General features: G+C 40.4%; 1 protein-coding gene across 1 annotated transcript in view; it reads left to right on the plus strand.

Moving 5' to 3' along the window:
* The window catches only part of st18 (ST18 C2H2C-type zinc finger transcription factor), a 177493-nt gene that overhangs the window by 47142 nt on the left and 108683 nt on the right, over positions 1 to 21668 (plus strand). The window contains exon 5 of the mRNA XM_060824030.1: positions 14163 to 14253. Within this exon, the coding sequence (XP_060680013.1) occupies positions 14163 to 14253 (91 nt within the window). The remainder of the gene's footprint in view (positions 1 to 14162; positions 14254 to 21668) is intronic.

Below are 21668 nucleotides of genomic sequence, written 5' to 3' on the forward strand. Positions count from 1 at the left end.
TACAAGATTTTCGAAGTGTTTGCCAGATATTCTGGAAGCTACCATGACTCTTATATATGAAAGAACTCACAGGTTCCTGTCTCCTTCCAAAGTCCTTGGACCATACAGCAACTGCTGCTGGGAGACAAAGGCCATCAGCTCCAATAAAAGGCAGACACCTTGAGTAAAAAGCCTCAGGCTAACATAGAACAAAGATATAAAGCTGCTTCCATTTCCATCAGGATCATAATAGAACAGAGCATACGTCTCTTTCAGGTGAAGTTTCAATGCTTTGACAAGTCCAACAGGATCTTGCAGTGTAGTCCAAAAAGAGAATGTGATAGAGCAATGCACTGGCAAGTGCAGGAAGACAAGAGAACCTAAATGAAACTCATTTTCAAGATGAAAGAGCTAGGTTTGAACTTGCGCCAACTTTCTGTCAGTTATATAGCAAGCAGTCCCAATTAATGCAAAATATCACATGGACCTGTTTATTTTTGCAGTGCTTGAATATTTCTGCTGTAGAATAATGCTTTCTTATCTGTTTGATTAAATGCTTTATGCAAGTCTCACTTTTTACAAGTCCCACTTACCATTAGGGAAAAAGCAGCTGTCAGTGAGACAACACATTAACAGTAGATGGAGCTATAGTTAGGTTGCTTATAAGACTTCAATCAGGATATAACAACCAAGTGTTGAACAGTGAGGCGTTTCATAATAGGCAGCAGGTTGAGAGGAGTCCTGAGATAGCTCCTTGTCTAGCCTTCAACATTTTGGAGTTTGTGTAGGCTGCAAAATTGCCCCGAAATGCTTGAGCATTCTGTGTGTTTAACTTGAGAGAGGTGGAACTTTGTGCAACTTCTGTCAGCAGACAATTGTGCTATGAGGGAGTGTGGGGAGTGAACTGTTCACTGTATTCCTGTGTGTGGAGGTGCTAGTGTTGGACTGAGATGGATAAAGTCAAAAGTCACACGGTACCAGGTAATTTCAAATAAACCTGTTGGACAATGACCTGGTATTGTGCAACTTTTGATATTGTATGCCAGTGAGCATTGACTGGGAACTTGAAAAGCTGAAAAGTAGAATAAACCTTTGCCTCATGAGATAAGTAAAATCATTACTGATTCTGTACTCCCATTCACAAGTTGGGTGTAAGTGTGGAAGATATGTGTAGGCCAAGCTCTAATACATCCCTTGTTTATTCATTTTAGCCTCAGTATGAATCACATTAAAGTGCAGTGCCTAAAATGTAGTCAACAATATTTATATATGTGACATATTATAATATTGCTGAATGCCTCATCCTTTGACCTAGTTTGCCAATGGCTTCTGACTGGCCTGCCTGCTGTTGATGCCTGCCTGCATTTTGATGAAATTATTCAATACCAAGACCACGGGATTATCTTGTGCCTAATCTCAGGAGGCCTCTAAATGTCAGAAAGGTCACACTCCCCGAAACGTTTAACTGCCATTTTTCCCCAGATGCTGCCAGATCTGCTGAGTTTCTCTAACAATTTCTGGTTTTGTTTCTAATTTCCAGCATCTGCAGTTCTTTTTTTTTGTTTAGTGAATTTGCGAAACTCTTTTGCACAGAGGGCTGAAGAAATTATGTAGTTAAATATGTTCAAAGCTGATATAGAGCAGTAAGGGAATCAAGGATTGTGGAGAAAAGGCAGGCAAGTAGAATTGAGGTTTATCAGATCAGCCATGATCTCATTTTATGGCAGAATAACACTCAATCAGCTGAGTTACCTGCTTCTATTTCTGCATCTTATGGTCACATTATATATGTGGCTGGTGAATGGTACTCCCTAAGACATTGACTGTGATGATTCAGTGATGGAATGTCAAGGGAAAAAGATTAGCTTCTCTTTTGGTGGATATGGTCATTGCCTGGCTCTTAAATATTGCAAATATCACTTGACATTTCTCAGCCCAAAACTGGATATTGTCCAGAGCTTGCTGTATTTGCACATGGACTGCTTCAATGTCTGAGGTGTCATTATTGATGCTAAATTTTTAGCAAATCATCAGCAAATATTCCCACTTCTGATCTTATGACAGAGGGAAAGTCATTGATGAAGCAACTGAAGAAATGTGGACTTAGCACTCTGGGGAATTCCTATAGTTTAGAGCTGAGATGACTGATACCCAACAACCACAACTATCTTCCTTTGTGGCAGGTATGGCCCAAACCAATTAAGAGTTTCCCATGATTCCCATTGACTCTGGTTTTGCTAGTTGATGCCACAGGGGAACTGTGGACTTGAACCCCAAGATCCCTCTGTACATCAATGCTGTTCAGGGTCCTGCCATTAACTGTATACTTTTCCTTAACATTGGCCTCCCAAAGTGCAGTATCTCACACTTACACGGATTAAACTCCATTTGCCATTTCTCTGCCCATATCTGCAACTGATCTATATCCTGATATATCCTTTGACAACGTTCTACATTATCCACAACCCCACCAGTCTTGGTGTCATCTACAAACTTACTCAACCATCCATCTACATTTTCACCCAAGTAATTTCTATATATCACAAACAGTAGAAGTCCTATACAGATCCCTGCGGACTACTACTCACAAGCCTCTGGCCTGAAAAACACCCTTCGACTACTACCCTTTATCTTGTTTAGGCAAGCCAATTCTGAATCTAAGCGGCTAAGTCCCATGCATCTTAATCTCCTGGATGAACCTACCATGATGGACCTTGTTGAAAGCTTTACTAAAATCCATGTAAACAATATCCATTGCTCTACCCTCATTAATCATCTTCATCATCTCCTCAAAAAATTCAGTCAATTTAGTCACCTTCCCTGCACGACGCTGTGCTGACTGCCTATAATTAGACCATGTTCTTCCAAGTGCTCATAAGTTCTATCCCTAAGAATTCTCTCCAATAGCTTCCCAACCACTGATGTGAGACTCACTGGTCTATAGTTTATTTGATTATTCCTATTTCCCTTCTTGAATAGAGGAACGACATTAGCTACTCACCAGTTGTCCAGGAACTCTCCAGTGAGGTTAAGGCCCAGCAATCTCCTCTCTTACCTCTCTCAATAACCTGGGATAAATACCATCAGACCCTGGGGACTTTATCCACCTTAATGCTCTTCAAGAGACACAATACAACTTGCTTCTTGAATTCAAAATGCCCCAGCATATTGGCATATTCCACACAAAACTCATTGTTCTCCCTATCCTTCTCCTGGGTGATTACCAACTCAAAAGTACTCATTCATGATCTCACCCACATCCTCTGTTTCCAAGCACAAGTTCTCTGCTTTATCCTTGAGTGGCCCTACCTTCTCTCTAATTATCTTCTTGTTTTTATTGTATGTCTAGAATGTCTTGGGATTCTCTTTAATCCTATTTGCCATGGTCATTTCATGGCCCCTTCCTGCTTCCTTTATATTTCTCATGAGCCCTGAACAACTTTAGTTTCCTAAACTTTGCATGTGCTTCTTTCTTCCTTTTGACTAAATTCACAACCTCCCTCATTATCCAAGGGTCCCTTTCCTTACCATCCTTGTTTTTCCTACTTACTGGAACATGCTGGTCCTGAACTCTCATCAGTAGGTCTTTAAAAAATGCCTGCATGTCAAATGTGGACTTGCCTAATAACGGCTCCTCCCAATTAACACTTCCTAGCTTCTACCTACAAACGGACCCCACCACCACAGATATATTTCCCTCCCCACCCCTATTCACGTTTTGTAAAGACCATTCCCTGCGTGACTACCTCATCAGGTCCATGCCACCCCCCCTCTTCCCCCCCCCCCCAACAACCCACCGTCTCCTCTTGGCATCTTCCCTTGCCACTGCAGGAAATGCAAAACCTGCACCCACACCTCCCCCCTCACCACCAATCAAGGCCCCAAAGGAGCCTTCCACATCCATCAAGGTTTCAACTGCACTTCCACACATGTCATTTACTGTATCCATTGCTCCCAATGCGGTCTCTTCTACATTGGGGAGACAGGACGACTACTCGCAAAGCACTTCAGAGAATATCTCTGGGACACCCACACCAACCAATCCCACTGCCCCATGGCCAAACATTTCAACTCCCCCACCCACACCGCCAAGGACATGCAGGTCCTGGGCCTCCTCCATTACCACTCCCTCACTCACCACCGACACTTGGAGGAAGAATGCCTCACTTCCACCTTGTGACCCTCCAACCCCATGGCATCAATGTGGATTTCACCAATTCCCTCATTTCCCTTCCCCCCAGCTTATCCTAGTTCCAACCTTCCAGCTCAGCACTGTCCACATGACCTGCCCTACCTGTCCATCTTCCTTCCCACCTATTCGCTCCGCCCTCCCTCCAACCTATCACCTTCAACCCCACCTCCATCTACCTATCGCACTCTCAGCTACCTTCCTCCGTAACCCCACCCCCCTCCCATTTATCTCTCTACCCCCGAGGCTCCCAGCCTCATTCCTGATGAAGGGCTTATGCTCAAAACGCCAATTTTCCTGCTCCTTGAATGCTGCTGACTTGCTGTGTTTTTTCAGCACCACACTTCTGGCTTTAATCTTCAGCACCTGCAGATCTCACCTTCGCCTACTCCCTAGTTTCTGCCTAATTTTCCATCCCCCAATTTATTACCTTTCCATTTGTTGTAGCTCACGGAGGTCCTAACAATTTACGTAGAAATTACGCAGATATAGAAAAAACACACCAAATCATCAACGCCACACTCACAGGAATCCGATTCACACGAGAAGAGGGAAAGGATAGCCAACTCCCATTCCTAGACGTGTTAGTAGAGAGAACACCCAACGGAGAATTCACCACAAGGATACACAGGAAACCAACACACACAGACCAAGTCTTAAACTATGAAAGTAACCACCCCAACACACACAAACGAAGCTGCATCAGGACACTATTCAAAAGGGCCACAACACACTGCAATACACCAGAACTGCGAAAAGAGGAAGAGGAACATCTATACAAGGTATTCGCCAAAAACGGATACCTGCGCAACTTTATCACCAGATGCCTAAGAGATAGACCACGGAACGAGGACATGCCACAACCAAAAGGACTAGCCACTCTACCATACGTCAGGAGCGTCTCAGAACTGACAGCCAGACTACTGCGACCCTTAGGACTCATAACAGCACACAAGCCAACATCCACGCTCAGACAACAACTCACTAGAACAAAGGACCCAATACCCAGCATGAGCCAAACTAACGTAGTTTACAAAATACCATGCAAGGACTGCACAAAACACTATATAGGACAAACAGGAAGACAGCTAACAATCCGCATCCATGAACATCAGCTAGCCACAAAACGACACGACCAGCTATCTCTAGTAGCCATACACTCAGACAACCAGCAACATGAATTTGACTGGGAAAACACCACTATCATAGGACAAGCCAGACAGAGAACAGCCAGAGAATTCCTAGAAGCATGGCATTCATCCACAAACTCCATTAACAGACACATTGACCTGGACACCATATACAAACCACTACAGCTGAAACTGACACCCGGAAACGGCAAGAACATCCATCAACAGACACATCGACCTGGACCCCACATACAAATCACTGCAGCTGAAACTGACACCCGGAAACGGCAAGAACAAACCAATATAAATACCGGAAGAAACATCAAAGCAGCGCTTCACACGAGGCTCCAACAGCACTGATGATGTTCCCTAGCCAGGGAACGAAACGTTTGCAGCAAAAACTTCCAGCTCGGCGAGCAGAACCACAACAATTTACGTAGAAAGTGGAAAAGGTTCTGCTGAGGAACTATGGGCAGTTAGAGGCTAAATTAGAATGCAGAACCAAAAAGTTCATAATCTCTGAATTTCTTCCTGAGCCACAGGGGTCAACAAAATTAAAGAGGTGAATGTGAGGCTCAGAGATTAATGTGGGAGAAACTGACTTGAATTCATAAGACAATGGCATTAGTACTGGGTACAGAGGAAGCTGCAATCATGCTGGAACCAAAGTCTTTATGAATCACATAACTAGGGCTGTGGATAGGATTTTAAACTAAATAGTGGAGCTTGATGTTTGTTATCAAGGTGGTGGGGCTAGTGGTGTTCAGTTGCATGGATAGTTATGGAAAACATTAAAAGGGTGAGGGGTGCTCAGCAGAGGGTTAAATTTTCCAGAACAGGTAGTAGGAAAGACATTATGGAAGCACAGAAATCTAACTTCAGACACGTCAGATAAGTGAGAAGTTGGCAATTAATGCAGGTATGAGGGTGTTGTACTTAGTTAAATGCAGTACATGAGACAAGGTAAATGAGCTAATAACGCAAATTGAATTTGTCAGGAATGATGTGTTGAGTATCACAGTAACATGACTGCAAGGGGTAATTTTGGGAACTAAACATCCAAGGATGCATGTTGTATAGAAAGGACAAACAGATGAGCAGAGAGGGCAGAGTTGGCTCATTCATAAGAAATTGTTAAGCAATAGCAAGAAATGATGTCAAGTTGTACAACATAGAATCTGTGCAAGGAAGCTCGTGAAGACCCTGGTGGGAGATGGGTACAAGCCTTCTACCAGTAGCCAGGATCTTGGAACGAAAATAAATTAGGAGGTAGAAAAGGCATGTAAGAAAGGCACTAATGCAATAATCATGGGGGCCTTCACTATGAAGGTAAACTGAGAAAATCAGGCTGGTATTGGATCTCAAGAAAAGGAATTCATGGAATGTCTACTTAATGTCTTTTTGGCACAGCTTGTGGTGGACGCCACTTAGGAAGAGGCAATTCTGGATTTTGTGAGGTGTAATGAGGCAGACTTGATTAGGGAACTGAAGGTAAGGAACGCTGAGGGACCAGTGGCCATAATATGTTAAAACTTACCTTGTATTTTTAGAAATAAAAGATTAACTCAGATGTAACAGCATTACAATTGAGTAAAGGTAACTACAAAGACATGAGGGAGGAGCTTGCCCGAGTTGAAAGGGGAGCCTAGCAGGAAAGATCGTAGAGCAGCAATGACAGCTGTTTCTGGGGTAATTTGGGAGATATATCAGAAATTCATCTCAAGGAAGAAGAAACACACTAAAGGGTAAATGAGGCAACCGTGGTTGATAAGAGAAGTCAGGGATGGCATAAAAGCAAAAGAAAAGTATATAATTTGTTGAAAATTAGTGGAAAATCAGAAAATTGGGAATCTTTTAACAAGCTGTAGAGGATAACTAAAAAGAAATATGAGGGGGATGAAATATGAGAGTAAGCTATTTAGTAATAAAAAAAGGATTACAATAGTTTTTTTATATACATCTAAAATTTAAGAGCAAGGCAAGAGTGAACATTGGACTAATGGAAATGATGCTGGAGAAGTCATAATGGGGAAACAAAGAAATGACAGAAGAACTGAATCAGTACTTTCCTGTCAGTTTTCACAGCGGAAGACATTCACAACATGTCAGGACTTCAAGAGAGTTAAAGGAAGAGGAGAAAAGGAAGCTGAAAGGTCTGAAGATAGATAAATTACCTGGACCCTAGAGGTCTGAAGGAGATAGCTGAGGAGATTGTAGAGGCATCTGTGATGATCTTTCAAAAGTCACTGGAGTCAGTGAGGGTCCCAGATAATTGGAAAATGACTTATGTAGCTCTCCTATTTAAGAAGGCAGGGAGGTAGAAGAGAGGAAACTATGAACTCGTTAACCTGACCTCGGTCACAATTAAGATTTTAGAATCCATTGTTAAAGATGAGATTGCTGAGTGTTTGGAAGTTCATGGTGAAATAGGACTGAGCCAGTGTGGCTTCATCAAGTGGTAATAATGCCTGATAAATTCATAAGAATTTGTTGAGGAGGTAATGAGCAAGTTAGACAAAGAGAGCCAGTGGACATGATCTATTTGGATTTACAGAAGGCTTTTGATAGGATACTGCTAAATAACATTAGAGCTCATGGTGTTTGGTGCAAGGACTGGCATGGATAAAGAATTCTAACTGGCAGAAGACAGAAAGCAAGGATAAAAGGGTCTTTTTCAGGATGGCAGCCAGTGACTAGTGGTGTTCCACAGGTATCAGCGTTAGGAGCTCAACTATTGTGGTGGCACAGTGGCTCAGTGGTTAGCACTGCTGCCTTACAGTGTCAGGGACCTGGGTTCAATTCCCACCTTGGGTAACTATCTGTGTGGAGTTTGCACATTCTCCCCAGGTCTGCATGGGTTTCCTCCGGGTGCTCAGGTTTTCTCCTACATTCCAAAGATGTGCAGATTAGGTGAATTGGCCATGCTAAATTGCCCGTAGTATTAAGTGCATTAGTCAGGGGTAAATGTAGGGGAATGGGTCTGGGTGGGTTGCTCTTCGGAGGGTCGGTATGGACTTGTTGGGCTAAAGGGCCTATTTTCACACTGTAGGGAACCTAATCTAATCGTTCACAACATACATTCACAATCTGGATGAAGGAACTTAGCATTGTTGCTAAGTTTGCAAATGACACAAAAATAAGTGAGGGATAAGTGATGTTGAGGAATTATGGAGGCTACAGAAGGACTTGGATATGCTAGGTGAGGAGGAAAAGGATAGAAGTGTAGACTATTTTCTAACTAGTGAAAGGCTTTGGAGATCTGAACCACAAGTGGACTTGAGAGTTTTAGTTCAGAATTCTCTTAAGGTTAACATGTAGGTTCTTTTGGTGGTTAGAAAGACAAATGCATTATTGGCATTCACTTTAAGAGGGCTAGAACACAGATCAAAAATGTTCTGCTGAGGCTGTATAAGGCTCTGGTCAGGCCACATTTGGAATATTATGAGCAGTTTTGGGCCCTGTACAGGTGTTAAATAGTGCCAAAAGGAACTTTACAAGAATAATCAGAGATGAAAGGCTTGTCATATGAGGACAGGTTGAGGCCTCTGGGTTTGAACTCAATGCTGTTTAGAAGGATGAAGAGAGGGGGAGGATCTGATTAAAACTTGCAAAATACTGTGAGGCCTGGATCGAATTGATATGGAGGAAATGTTTCCAAAAAATAGGAGAGTCAATGGACCAGAGGGCACAGCTTTAGACTGAAAGGACAACTCTTTAAGACTGAAATGAGAATTTCTTCACTGGCTAATCTGTGGAACTTGTTGCTGAAGGGAGTTGTGGAATTCAAGTCATATCAGCCATGATCGACTGCTGGAGCAGAAGCGATAGGCCAAATGGCCTAATTCTGCTCCTATAACTTCTAGTAATGCTGATCCTGTATAAATTTCTAGTTAGAGTACTTATTCAGTTCTGCTTATGATGCTTTTCAAAGGATATGAGAGCCTTTGAGTATGTGCAAAGGCAATTTACAAGAATGATTCCAGAATTGAAGGACTTCAGCTACAAGGTTAGGGTTAAGGTTAATTTGAAGACGTTTGGAGCAAAGGAGTTTGGAGGAGTTTTGGTAGAGATGTATAGGATTATAGCAGGTTGAGGTAAGACAGTCAAAGAAAAGATATTGTCATTAATCGATGGTATAAGAACAAAGGGAGAGAGATTTGTCAAGAAACGCAGGGGAATGTGAGGAGAAACTTTGTTTTTACACAGTGAATAGTGATGGCTTGAAATTTGCTGCCTTTAAGGGTCTTGAAAATGAAAATGATTAATTATTTCAAATATGATTGAATGGATATTTTTGTGAACTAAACTTACAGAGGTTTGGAGTTGGCACCATAGAATGGAGTTAATTGAATAGCTGTACAGAGAGCTGACATCGTCTCAAGGAGCTGAATGATTTCTTTCCATATGATAACAATGACATGAGTCGATAAAAGTTAAAAAGTTTTTTGAAATTAAATAGGACCTTGGTTGAAACCAAACCTGACATAGACATTTACAGCTTTAGTCTTCTTAGCAAAGAAAGGAGATGCTTACTTTCAAAGCATTACAACAAAATTTAACAGGCTGACTTATGGAAGGAGAGAATTGTCTAATGAGAAAGGATTGAACAGATTGCGCTTATATTACCTGCATTTAGAAAAATAAGAAGTGTTCCAGTACAAACATACACACTCTTAAAAATAATTTTTACAGGGTAGATATTGCAAAAATGATTCTCCTGACTAGGGAACATAGCACCAGTGAGCATAATCACAGAGTAAGAGGTTTGGACTGAAGTAAAGAGAAATGTCTTCACTTGGTTTGGAGATGCCGATGTTGGGCTGGGATGTACAAAGTTAAAAATCACACAACACCAGGTTATAGTCCAACAGGTTTATTTGGAAGCACTAACTTTCGGAGCGCTGCTCCTTTGTCAAGCAACCGCCTGACGAAGGAGCAGCGCTACGAAAGCTAGTGCTTCCAAATAAACCTGTTGGACTATAACTTGGTGATGTGTGATTTTTAACTTTCTTCACTTGAAGTTTTGAAATCCCTTGGAAATCTCGACCCCAGAGAACTGAGAATGTTTATTTGTTGAATTTATTCAAGTAAGAAATGAATAAGTTTTTGAGTACAAAGGGAATTAAAGCATCTGAGTATGTGCAAGAGGTGCAGCTGAGTGAGGTCAGTCATGGTCTTAATGAATAACAAATAGGCCAAATGGTGAAAGGCCTACACAACCTCCTATTTCTTGTAATGCTTACCACCCACATCTCTTCAATTCCTTACATTCTACTTCCTACTGCACCTGCTCCAGAGAAAAAGTCTCAACATTGTCACTTAAAGATGCACTTTCAAAGTAACAAATAAATCACCTTTAGTTTTCTATTTTCCATGAAACTTCTGTAGTCATAAATTTACACAACTGCTTTCTCATCCTCAACTTTGACGCCTTTATCTCTAGCACAACTATTACTCCTGATCATTCCTGCAGCATGTTCCACAACTTCTCTCCCAATAAGGAGGTGCAGATTTTACAACATCAGACACAGGATTAGTTTAAATATCCATCACTAGGCATTGTTAGATTCATAATTCTCTCTCAGGTTTTACTTTCCTTTTGTCAAAGTTGCCTACTGTTGTATGGCATAAACTGTCTCTTTAAACACCTTTCGATCATTTCCTCTGCAACAGCTCCATTCCAGTTTCGAAGATTCCATGCATTTCTTTCCCCTGATTGTAACCATTTAGTCAATTACCATTGAAACCCCTCTCATTTTGTTTTGTTTAATAAATAAATTGCACTATGGCATATGATGCTGTAGATTTTAACTCCTGGACATTTACTTTTATTTTTTTTCCCCAAGTCCACGCTGCGAAAGTTAACCTATCGACTCAGATGCATATTCCACTACAAAATCTCATTCATGCTAAATTGCTGACTACCCAGTTCTCTTTCTTTGCCCCATGCTGGCTGATATTGCAACTGGTCCCAATTATCTCCCTAAGAAAGTTACCCTCCCTTTTAAAAGTACCATCATTCTGCACATTCTCAACAACTTGTTCACAACTGTATTGTAATTATAGCATCTGAAACACGTATTTCTGCACAGAGTCCTTGATTATATTGTAACCTCTCAAGTACTTCCCTGTGTGATCTGTAATGTCATGTTCATGTTTCAATTTCTCCAGTTTTCTGTTCTTGCCACAGAATGGAATCAGCTCTAAACGTAATCACAAATGACATTTTTCATGTAGCCACACTACATTTATTTCCCTGCACTGAAATCAGTGGAGCATAAAATTGAAAGAGGTGTATAATTATGTTGTTTTTTTTTATCTTAAATAACTTCGCAGTTTATGACCCTCTTGTGAATCAGATCTCCATTTTAACATTTTCCCAAATAGTGACAGTTCTGTTATTTTGAAGAGTTTCATGAGAATATGAATGGCACCTATTTTTGTCTGGCAACTATCAGTTTACCAATGAGGCCTTTTTTATATCAAAGATCTCATGGCACATATAAGATCCCAGCCCAATTTTGACATACATCTGACACAATTTGTGGTGACCAGAACTGGATGCATTGCTTCAGTTAATGCCGGAGCAATACTCTATCCATGTTTAACATAACTTCTTTGTTTTGATATTCTGTTCCCCTATTAATAATACCTCACATACTGTATGTTTTACAAACCATCCTTTCTAACATTCTGCGATCTTCAGTGATTTATGCACATTTACATGCAAGTCCTCTCTGCTCTTGTAGCCCTTTTTGATTTGTATGCAATATGTTATATTGTCTTTCTGTGTTCTTCCTACCAAAATAAATCACTTCACATTTATCTGCATTAAATTTTATCTGCCACTATCTGCCCAAGCTGTTTATGTCTTTCTGGCACTCTATGCTATCTTTCGCAGTTTCCAGTACTTCAAAGCTTTGTATGATCTGAAAATTTTGAAACTGTGCCCTGTCCAGCAAGGCCCACATCACTAATATAAATCAAGGAGAGCAAGAGTCCCAGCAACAGCTTCTGAAAATCTCCACTTCAAACTCTACCTCACCCCGATCCATTAATCCATATTCTCCTTTTCCTGTCACTCAACCAATTTCTATTAATTTTGCTACTATCCCTTTTATTACATGAGCTGTAAATTTGACCACATGTTGTGTGGCATTTTAACAAATATCTTGAGGAAATTAATGTGTGTCACATTGACAACTTTTACCAATTACCATCCCACCGATAGTTCCCTTCCCTATTTAAGTGAGGCCTGGAAAGGAAAATGGTTAAGGACACTCTCTGGTGCTATCAGGTGAGCACTGCAATTGACCAGCCTACTCCTTGGCCAGTGTGTATTGTATATGAAAATGAGCCCTTTTACTGAGTTGCTGTAAACTTGATTTGGATGCTGGTGGAGGATAGCATTATATTTATGTATTATTTGTTACTTTTCCACTGTATTGTTAAAATAATATAAATAATATATGTTCCTGATCAAGTGACACTTTTTTTTTTATTCATGGGATGTATGCACCATGGCTAAACCAGACCTTATTGCCCATTGCAGTTAAGAGTCAACCGCTCTTATTGGGGTCTGGAGTGACCGGGAGGCCAGTCCAGGATGGCAGATTTCCTTCTCTGAAAGACACTAGTAAACCTGATGAGTTTTTAACAACAACTAACAGTGACTATAGGGTCACCAATAGTTTAGCTTTATATTCCTTCTTTTTATGGAGTTCAGTTTTCACTGTCTACGATGGTGGGGTTTGAATCTCTATCCTCCAAACATTAGTCTCCAAAGGCACTATGTCACTATGACATTATGCCACTGCCTCTGCTTAATGTTTGTAGATTTAGGAATGATTCTATCCCAGAGAATCATTGATTGGGAAAACCAACTTACCCTTCAGAGTTAGAATAGATGAGAAGATTCTGGGCAGGAACTTCAGACCATCCCAGGCAAGAAGAAACCTTATCCTTTCTGAAAATTACTCAATTCTTTTTATGATCCTATCAACCATTGGGATCTAAATTTCCCAAATCACTGATCCTTTTTACAACAAACTTTGAGGTACACTGTGATGTTATCCTGCAACTTGTGCAAACATCTAGATAGGCTATTGCCTGTATAGTGGAAGATCTGGCTAACACCTCTGAGTGATATGTATTTGTGGTGAATGGTTCATTGGGCAAATACCACAGGGCTATCAATGGGCATGGAACAATGCACCAACCAATGTTAGGATTTTTCAAACAAATGAAGAAAATTGAATATTAATCTTACATTAAATTACCATCAAACAGAATTCAGTCTTTCCATTTGCATCTTTGCCTTCCCATATTAAGCAGGTATTGTTATGTATAATATATCCAATGTAAGTTTCTTACTTTTGAATATTATGTTGAGGTGTGGACTGGTTTTCTCAGTTGGCTAACTGGCTAGTGTATGGTTTAGATTAGTACCAACAATGCCGGTTCAATTCCTGTTCCATCTGAGATAGCCTTGGGACCCGCCTGCTTGCCCTGGCCCTGTGAGTGGAAGGAGGAGAAAGTGAGGTCTGCAGATGCTGGAGATCAGAGATGAAAATGTGTGGCTGGAAAAGTGCAGCAGGTCAGGCAGCATCCAAGGAACAGGAGATTCGACGTTTCGGGCATAAGCCCTTCTTCGGAAATGTGGGTGGAAGGCAGTGTCAAACCGCTCTTGACAAAAACATGATGAAATAGCAAGAAACAATAAGCTAAGGACCTGCCTCTGACCAGACCACACCTACAGATGAATGGTTATTACATGCAGATATGGACTTAAGTAGAAAACAGTGAAATAAACCAGCATTATTACTGACACTGACATGTTTTGTTGCATCTTTTTCTATATTCAGTCCTTGCTATGCATGAGAATGTACTCAGGTGTCCAACCCCAGGCTGTACGGGAAGAGGGCATGTGAATAGCAATCGTAATTCCCATCGAAGGTAAGCCATATTACTTAGTGTACTTAACTTGCAGTGAGATGTCAGATAATCAAAGAAGTTATTTCATTCTATTGTTTAACTCATTTTAGAAATGTTTGTTTAAAAGTTATCCTATTTAACTAAGAGGTCTAAGTGTGTTTTGGCATCCACAATCCAAACATTGACAAGAATTGTATCACTACCAAACTCTCAGTTTTCCAAAATCATTATGAATGAACTTGATAAAAGGAGTACAATTGGTATTCTTTTTGTGAGGTTAGAACTAATGGATACATTGGGAAAATAGTTACAATGTGGGAAAAAATATTTTCTGTTCAGAGCAGTCACTTAAACATTACCCTAGGAACAGAAAATACCTTCTGATAAAAAAAACTTTTAAGTTAGATTCCTCTGAAAACCATCATTTGTGACTTCTACCTCTTGTCAATCATTTCAATACTGTGAGGGGGATTACGTATCCCATAGAAGATGCTACACTCACTGGTAAATCCTTCAAATGTTCCTCTGATACTTTAATGAAAAAAGGTGCATCAGAAAAATCAAAGGCAGAAGTTAGTCGTTTCATCATCCATGCTAGGATGCTACGACTTGGCTTAGTACCTATTTAGGATATTCATGGCAGTCTCATAGCAATAGTCTTATCTCTGTAAGGAAGAAGAGTGAAGGGGATATAAGTTAGGGTTTGCCATATCTGTTGCTATTATTTGCATGTAGCCTATGGGGGAAGTGTAACCATAAGTAACTACAGAAGAAAAATTAAACTTGGGATGGAAGATGTTGATAGGTTGTGTCAGACAGATTTACCTACTGTTTTCACAGGATTCTGCACCAAAATTTAGTTAAATCAATGGGTGAACTTGACATGGATGGTCTCCTGCTCATCCAACCTAAGCTCGGCACACAAGCTGTGGAAGAACATTGAAACTGCTTTTATTTGGCACATCTGTCAAAGTAATGACAGCCAAACTGAAGAACCATCATGAAATTTACCTCTATGTGGCAATTTAGTTCTTCTAACAGTGCAAGTTAGTATTCAACAGAACAATCAGTTTAGCACATTGTTCTGATGCTAAAAATGCTTCCCTCATATTTTATTGATTAGTCAATAACTAATTTATTGCATTTAGCTATTCACTTGTGATTTTTACTTTTTCATTCTTGTAGATCAGGCAAAAGCTGTTGAAAAGGAAGCTTTCCAAATTGTTCATTCTCATCACAGTTCTAGTCTTAGTTACGCATATATCTTATTGTGCCTATGTCAAAACACCTTTGATTCAAGGATTTGAGCTTCTCAATATATATCAAAAAAAGTTCCCTTTGGCAATACAAGTATTTGAAGACCAAGCTGTGAGCAGAATTTGTGATAAAAGGAGAAAATTGTGAGAAGACTCTGGCCTAAACAAATGTGCTATTCAGCACCCTGGAGAGGGAGACAGCCTCACAGTGGGCAAGAGCCTTTGGCAAGGATGGATTAGAAAGATGAGAACATTGATTAAACAGTTGGCAATGAGTAATCTTGATACACAACATTCAAATTGGATGTCTATGATATCAGAATGGCTAGCACAGTCAAGATGGGTGTGCAATTCATGCCAGGCAGTAAAAACTGTACTCAGATGGATTTCTGCATAGATTATTTTGCAGACTTTGGAAATTTTTAATATGGTGAGATTACTACCGCTATGGAGTTCATTTGTTCATGCACCATTCTTTAACCCTGCATGCCTAAAATAACAAGCCATTTTCAAAGATTGCACATTGTTCAACTTCAAGAATTCTTGATCTATATCAATGAGAAATATATTATGCCCTTACATGTACACATTTCATCTACACCTGAGCTCAGCATTAGAGAATGAATAATAACTTAATTCACAACAAATCTTAAAATTAAATGGTCATGCATTTTCATGCACAAACAAACAAATAACATAAAGAAAAGGCCCTTTGAATAATCATCCCAATAGCTCTAACAAATAACATAATACAGAAAATCCCCAATCCACTCAATAGCTATTTGATCTTCAGGGAAAGAGAAATAGCAGGTTACAAAAAAAGGAGAACAAGCTTAGAATAGATAAAAATGACACTTCCAACAATTTGTTATGTTTAGGCGAAAGTGAGGACTGCAGATGCTGGAGATCAGAGTCGAGAGTGTGGTGCTGGAAAAGCACAGCAGGTCAGGCAGCATTCGAGGAGCAGGAGAATCAACGTTTCGGACATAAGCCCTTCATCAGGAATGATGATGAAGGGTTGATGAAGGGCTCATGCCCGAAATGTCGATTCTCCTGCTCCTCGGATGCTGTTTGACCTGCTGTGCTTTTCCAGCAACACCCCTCAATTTTGTTATGCTTATTCCAATAACCCTCTTTCCTTTCTGGTGAATTTTTAGAAGTTTTATTTTCTTGCTATGACTTCTAACTCATTTGTTGATTTATTCCTAGTCACATTTGGTCAGTCACAGCTTGTTGATTTTCAATATCAAATATTCTACATGTTTAACATTAAACTGTCAAGGTGCTTACAATTGCAAGTTATATATCTGATTCCTGGTCAAAGCTGTTTGAAATTCCACACCATCTTCAAGTTTTCATTTTTAAGTTATTCATTTTTGTATTTGGCTGTATTAAATTTCCTGAGAAAAATAAATTTCTTGTTCTCAGATAATCTATCTGAGATTTGTACATTATCTAAAACACATCAATGCCAACTTATAGCTTTACCTCACCACACCTCTTGCAAACCCGCCATTGCATCTAATTTACCTGGCTACTTGTCCAAAATCTAGGATTAGATAAGCACAATTCCTGTATTTAGATATTAAGAAGATTGAAACTATTGGCCCAAATCTTCTGATTGGGGCTTGAATCATTGTTTCCAGCATAGATAAGTTAAGAAAAGGTTGCACCGTTAACTCATTTGTGATTTTTCTGGGCTTGTGTTCTGTGGGGGATCCTGTAGAAGCCTCAAAGCACAGGAATCCTTCAATAGAAGAATGTAAGAAACCTTTGTGGGAACCCTTCTACAATAGTAGCAACCTTATTCCAGTAGTAGCCACAATTTAAATGTACAGGGTCTGTTAGAAAGAGTACAAGAGAAAAGTGAAAGATATGTAGGTGAGGATGTAAGGTGGGTATGTGGGTAGGGTGTGATGTGGCTGGATGTGGGGTTAGAGGGGCAGATGGGTGAATGGGTAGGGTGACAGGTAGGGGAGGAGGTAGTCAGGTTAGGAGATGTTGTTCAGGAATCAGGGGTTGTTGTCAGGTCATTACGAGGAAGCAGTAGGGTCAGGTAGGAGGCTTCTCAGGGGAGTATTTTGGTTGGGAGGCTACTTGAGTCATAGGGACTGGTCAAGTCTAGTTGAGAATTTCATGTGTAGTTGAGTCAAGTTGGAGGTGTGGTCAGTCATGTCGAATTATATGGTCGAGTGGGACCAGGGAAGTCATCAGGGATGGAAATGGGGGTTCCAGTGGAGAATAATAGGTAGACAGTTGTGTAGCTAGGAAACATTTAGAACTGGTAGTAAATCCTTTAGCTCTTCCTAGGTAACTATCCTGACAAGTAAGTTGGAATCCTCTAAGGTCTCTGACTCTAGCTCACAGACAGAGGTGTTTTTAGAAACTACCAGATCAAAGGTGCTGGAAGTTTAAACTTCCCAGATAATTTCCACAAAGTCAGTGTGTCAAGTCTTCATCAAGATGTCAAGAATAATTCCATTATTTCAGAAGTGAAGGATTAGGAAACCGGAATGCTATCGACCAATCAGTTGTGGGAAGTCACAACTATTTAATCATCAAAGTCATAGTGAGGAGAGTGATGTGATCAAAAATTGGCAATGTAGATTTACTAATGCCTGATTGGTGAATTAAATATTTCGAACTGGTCACCAGCTTAATGGAAAGGGGCTGTACATGTTTATTGTATATATGGATAGAATTCTTTTGACAAGATTGCATAGAAGACATTGTTAGCAAGAATTTGGGTGGGCTTGTGATGTATTATAAATGTTTGAAAGGCAAAAGATGGACGATTGAAATACAGAAATTACAAGTAATGTTTCCTTACGATCATAATTTGACCCCGTACACCTCAGTACCCTTCTGGTAAATCAATGATGTACCACTTTCAAAGCCAATATATTATTCAATATTAATCATTTGAAGCAGCCTTATATCTCCAAATGTACCATTGATAATAAATTAGGAGACTTCGAACCTATGCAGAAGGAAGGAGTAAGCTACAAAGAAACCTCAACAACTTGGCAGAATTTTGTATACACATTAGGGTGGGAACTATGGCATTCAAGTTGTGACTTAATACAAGATCGAATCCCCAACATCAGGTTGAAATGCAGAGGTGAAGTCAGCGGCATGTTTGTGATATGTGGAGCATTACGCTACCTATGGCAGCTTCATAATTGTAAAGCATTTGCAGGACATGAATGCACAAATACTTTAAAGTTACATCCTACCTTCAAGATAAAGTCAGAAAGGCATGAGAATCTTGTATCACCAGTTCAGGTTTGCTTAAATGTTTGCACTAATCAGCTTTGTACTATGGTGTGTAAGGTTAGGGATTTTGTTTGATCAACTTTATGGAAGAGAAGGGAACAAATATAATGGCAGATTGTATGGAGGCTTGTGACTGACAAGGGTAGGTTAGTGTCCAAAGAGGTCTATGGAGTGGGATTGGAATCAAGTGAGATCAGAAGGGTCTTGGTGTAGTGGCTTCCAGAATTCGGTCAAGATAAGAAAATGAGGTGCTAAAATTCAATGTGTGTCCATCTCAAGGTGTTGACAGTAATGGTCAATGGATTTTTTTTAGATTCAAGGAAGAGCTGTATTGATATGTGTTAATGATCTAGATTTTGGTTTGTAGGAGACAATTTCAAAGTTTGCAGATGACACAAAACTTGGAAGAGTTGTAAACTGCAAGGAGTTCTTCAAAAGGACATAGACAAGTTGGTGGAGTGGGCAGATAGGTGACAGATAATGTTAAATGTACAAAAGCATGAGAGGATGTACTTTGGTAGGAAGAACATTAAGAGACAATACAAAATGGAGAATACAATTCGAAAGGGGTGCAGGAGTTGGGAGAGATGAGTGTACATGTGCAAAGCTCATTGAAGATGGCACAACAGGTGGAGAAAGCATTTAATAAAGATTACAGAGAACTCTGCTTTATTAGTTGGGGTGATGAGTCCAAGAGCAAGGAGGTGATATTGTACACTTTAGACCTCGCTGGAGTGTTTTGTATAGTTGATAGTACCACATTGTAAGAAAGATGTGAATGCATTGAAGAGAGTACAAAAGTGATTTACAAAAATGGTTCCAGGAATGATAAAGTTCAGTTATGAAGATAGATTGAAGAATTTAGGATTGTTTTCCTTGAAGAGAAGAAGGCTGACAGGAGATTTGATAGAGGTTCTCAAAGTTAGACTAGGTTGGATATATTAGAAAAGGAGAAGGAGTTCCCAATCTCAAATTGAACAAGAGGGCATTGATTTAAAGTGATGCGCCAAAGAATCACAAGAGGGATGTAAGAAAAATAAACTTTCACACACTGAGCAGTTAGGTTATGAAATGCAGTGCCTATAAATGTAATGGAGGTAGGTTCAATTGAGGCATTAGAGAGGGTCTGGATGATTATTTTGGATAGAAATAGCATGCAAGGGTATGAGGATTGGCACTAATGATGCTTGTTGAAAACCCAGTGCAGGCACAAAGGGCCAAAATGACCTCCTTCTACATTTGTATGATTCTGTAATCTACAGCTTTTCAATACCCCACCCTGGGTCTGTTCTTTTGGACTGTGGTTGAAATTTTCCTATTTTCAGTTAAAATATTTTGTTGAGCAAGATTCACAGTATTCAGACTGTCATGGCTTGAGCAACTTTTCTGATGCAGTCTTTTGCTCTATACTACACCTCATTAACTATCCAACCAGGCTCTTGCACCCCTTTCTTAGGGAATCACATGGCTGGAGAGGCAGAACTGCTTGCCATCGTCAGAACTTTCTAGTATTCATCTGGCACTATATTTAAAGACAAGGTCAACACTGTTTCAAAAGCTGCATTCCTGGAACTGGCCCTTGCTATTGTGGTGCTCAAATCTCATCATTCAACACATGGCTTCAAAAACAGTGATCTGAGTTGTTGGTGTACAGGGTAAGTGGAGATGAAAGCAGTCCTTTCCAACTGACTGCCCCAGAAGGTTATGACATCAAGCACAGTCAACCGAGGTACAAAAGCAGTCTGGGTCAGTGCTGTGTCCAACATGAAAAGGAAGCTTTGGCAGTCCAGGAAAAAAGTCAATGATATCTTGTGCTCTGCAAGCGTAAATGCCACCATTTTCCCTCTACTGCCCCACAACCACACTGCCTCTATTCATTTTAACTGTATTACTGCACACACCTCTTACCAAAGCTCATGGATCATAACTTGCACTATTTCATGCATCATATCCACTGAACAACTTTTATCCATCTCATCCTCCCATTTGACAACCTGTGCTTCCTATTCACTCAATGGGGACACCTCACCACCTCTCCTGCTCACGCATCTCCATTAACTATAATTGTATCCACTTTCATCATTCATCTCCTTGTAAGAAACATTGGCCTATGACTGGTTTGAGATATCCAAGACCCAGAGGTTAGAGGAGGGCAGGGTTGATGGAAATTATACGGCACGGTGGCTCAGTGGTTAGCACTGCTGCCTCGCAGCACCAGGGTCCCAGGTTTGATTCTAACCTCGGGTGACTGTCTGTGTGGAGTTTGCACATTCTCCCCGCATCTGCGTGGATTTCCTCTGGGTTCTCCAGTTTCCTCCCACAGTCCAAAGATGTGCAGGTCAGGTGAATTGGCCATGTTAAATTGCCCATAGTGTTAGGTCTGAAAATGTGTTGTTGGAAAAGCGCAGCAGGTCAGGCAGCATCCAAGGAGCAGGAGAATTGATGTTTCGGGCATGAGTCTAAGAAGGTCTGTGCTTTTCCAACAACAAATTTTCAGCTCTGATCTCCAGCATCTGCAGTCCTCACTTTCTCTCCATAGTGTTAGGTGCATTAATCAGGGGGAAATGGGTCTTCAGAGGCTAGGTGTGGACTTGTTAGGCTGAAGGGCCTATTTCCACACTGTAGGGAATCTAATCACTCCCTAACTGGAGAAGTTCTAGCCCAGGAATAACCATGAGCAATCTTGGGGCATGGAGAGATGTCAATGGCCAATCAACCCAGTGGACTTAAATATTCTATGCTGTATTCTTCTCCCAGGCCTACTATCAAACCTAACTCATTATTCATCGGTTTGAGCTTTTATCTCTCTTTAACAACTAACTCCCTCACTTCTCTTATGCAGATAGTAACAGCACCCAGTGAATAAGTACAAAGAGGTGAGCTGCTGAGATACTCAGCTCCTCC

This window comes from Hemiscyllium ocellatum, chromosome 4 (genome assembly GCF_020745735.1).
Source record: "Hemiscyllium ocellatum isolate sHemOce1 chromosome 4, sHemOce1.pat.X.cur, whole genome shotgun sequence".
Lineage (NCBI taxonomy): Eukaryota > Metazoa > Chordata > Chondrichthyes > Orectolobiformes > Hemiscylliidae > Hemiscyllium > Hemiscyllium ocellatum.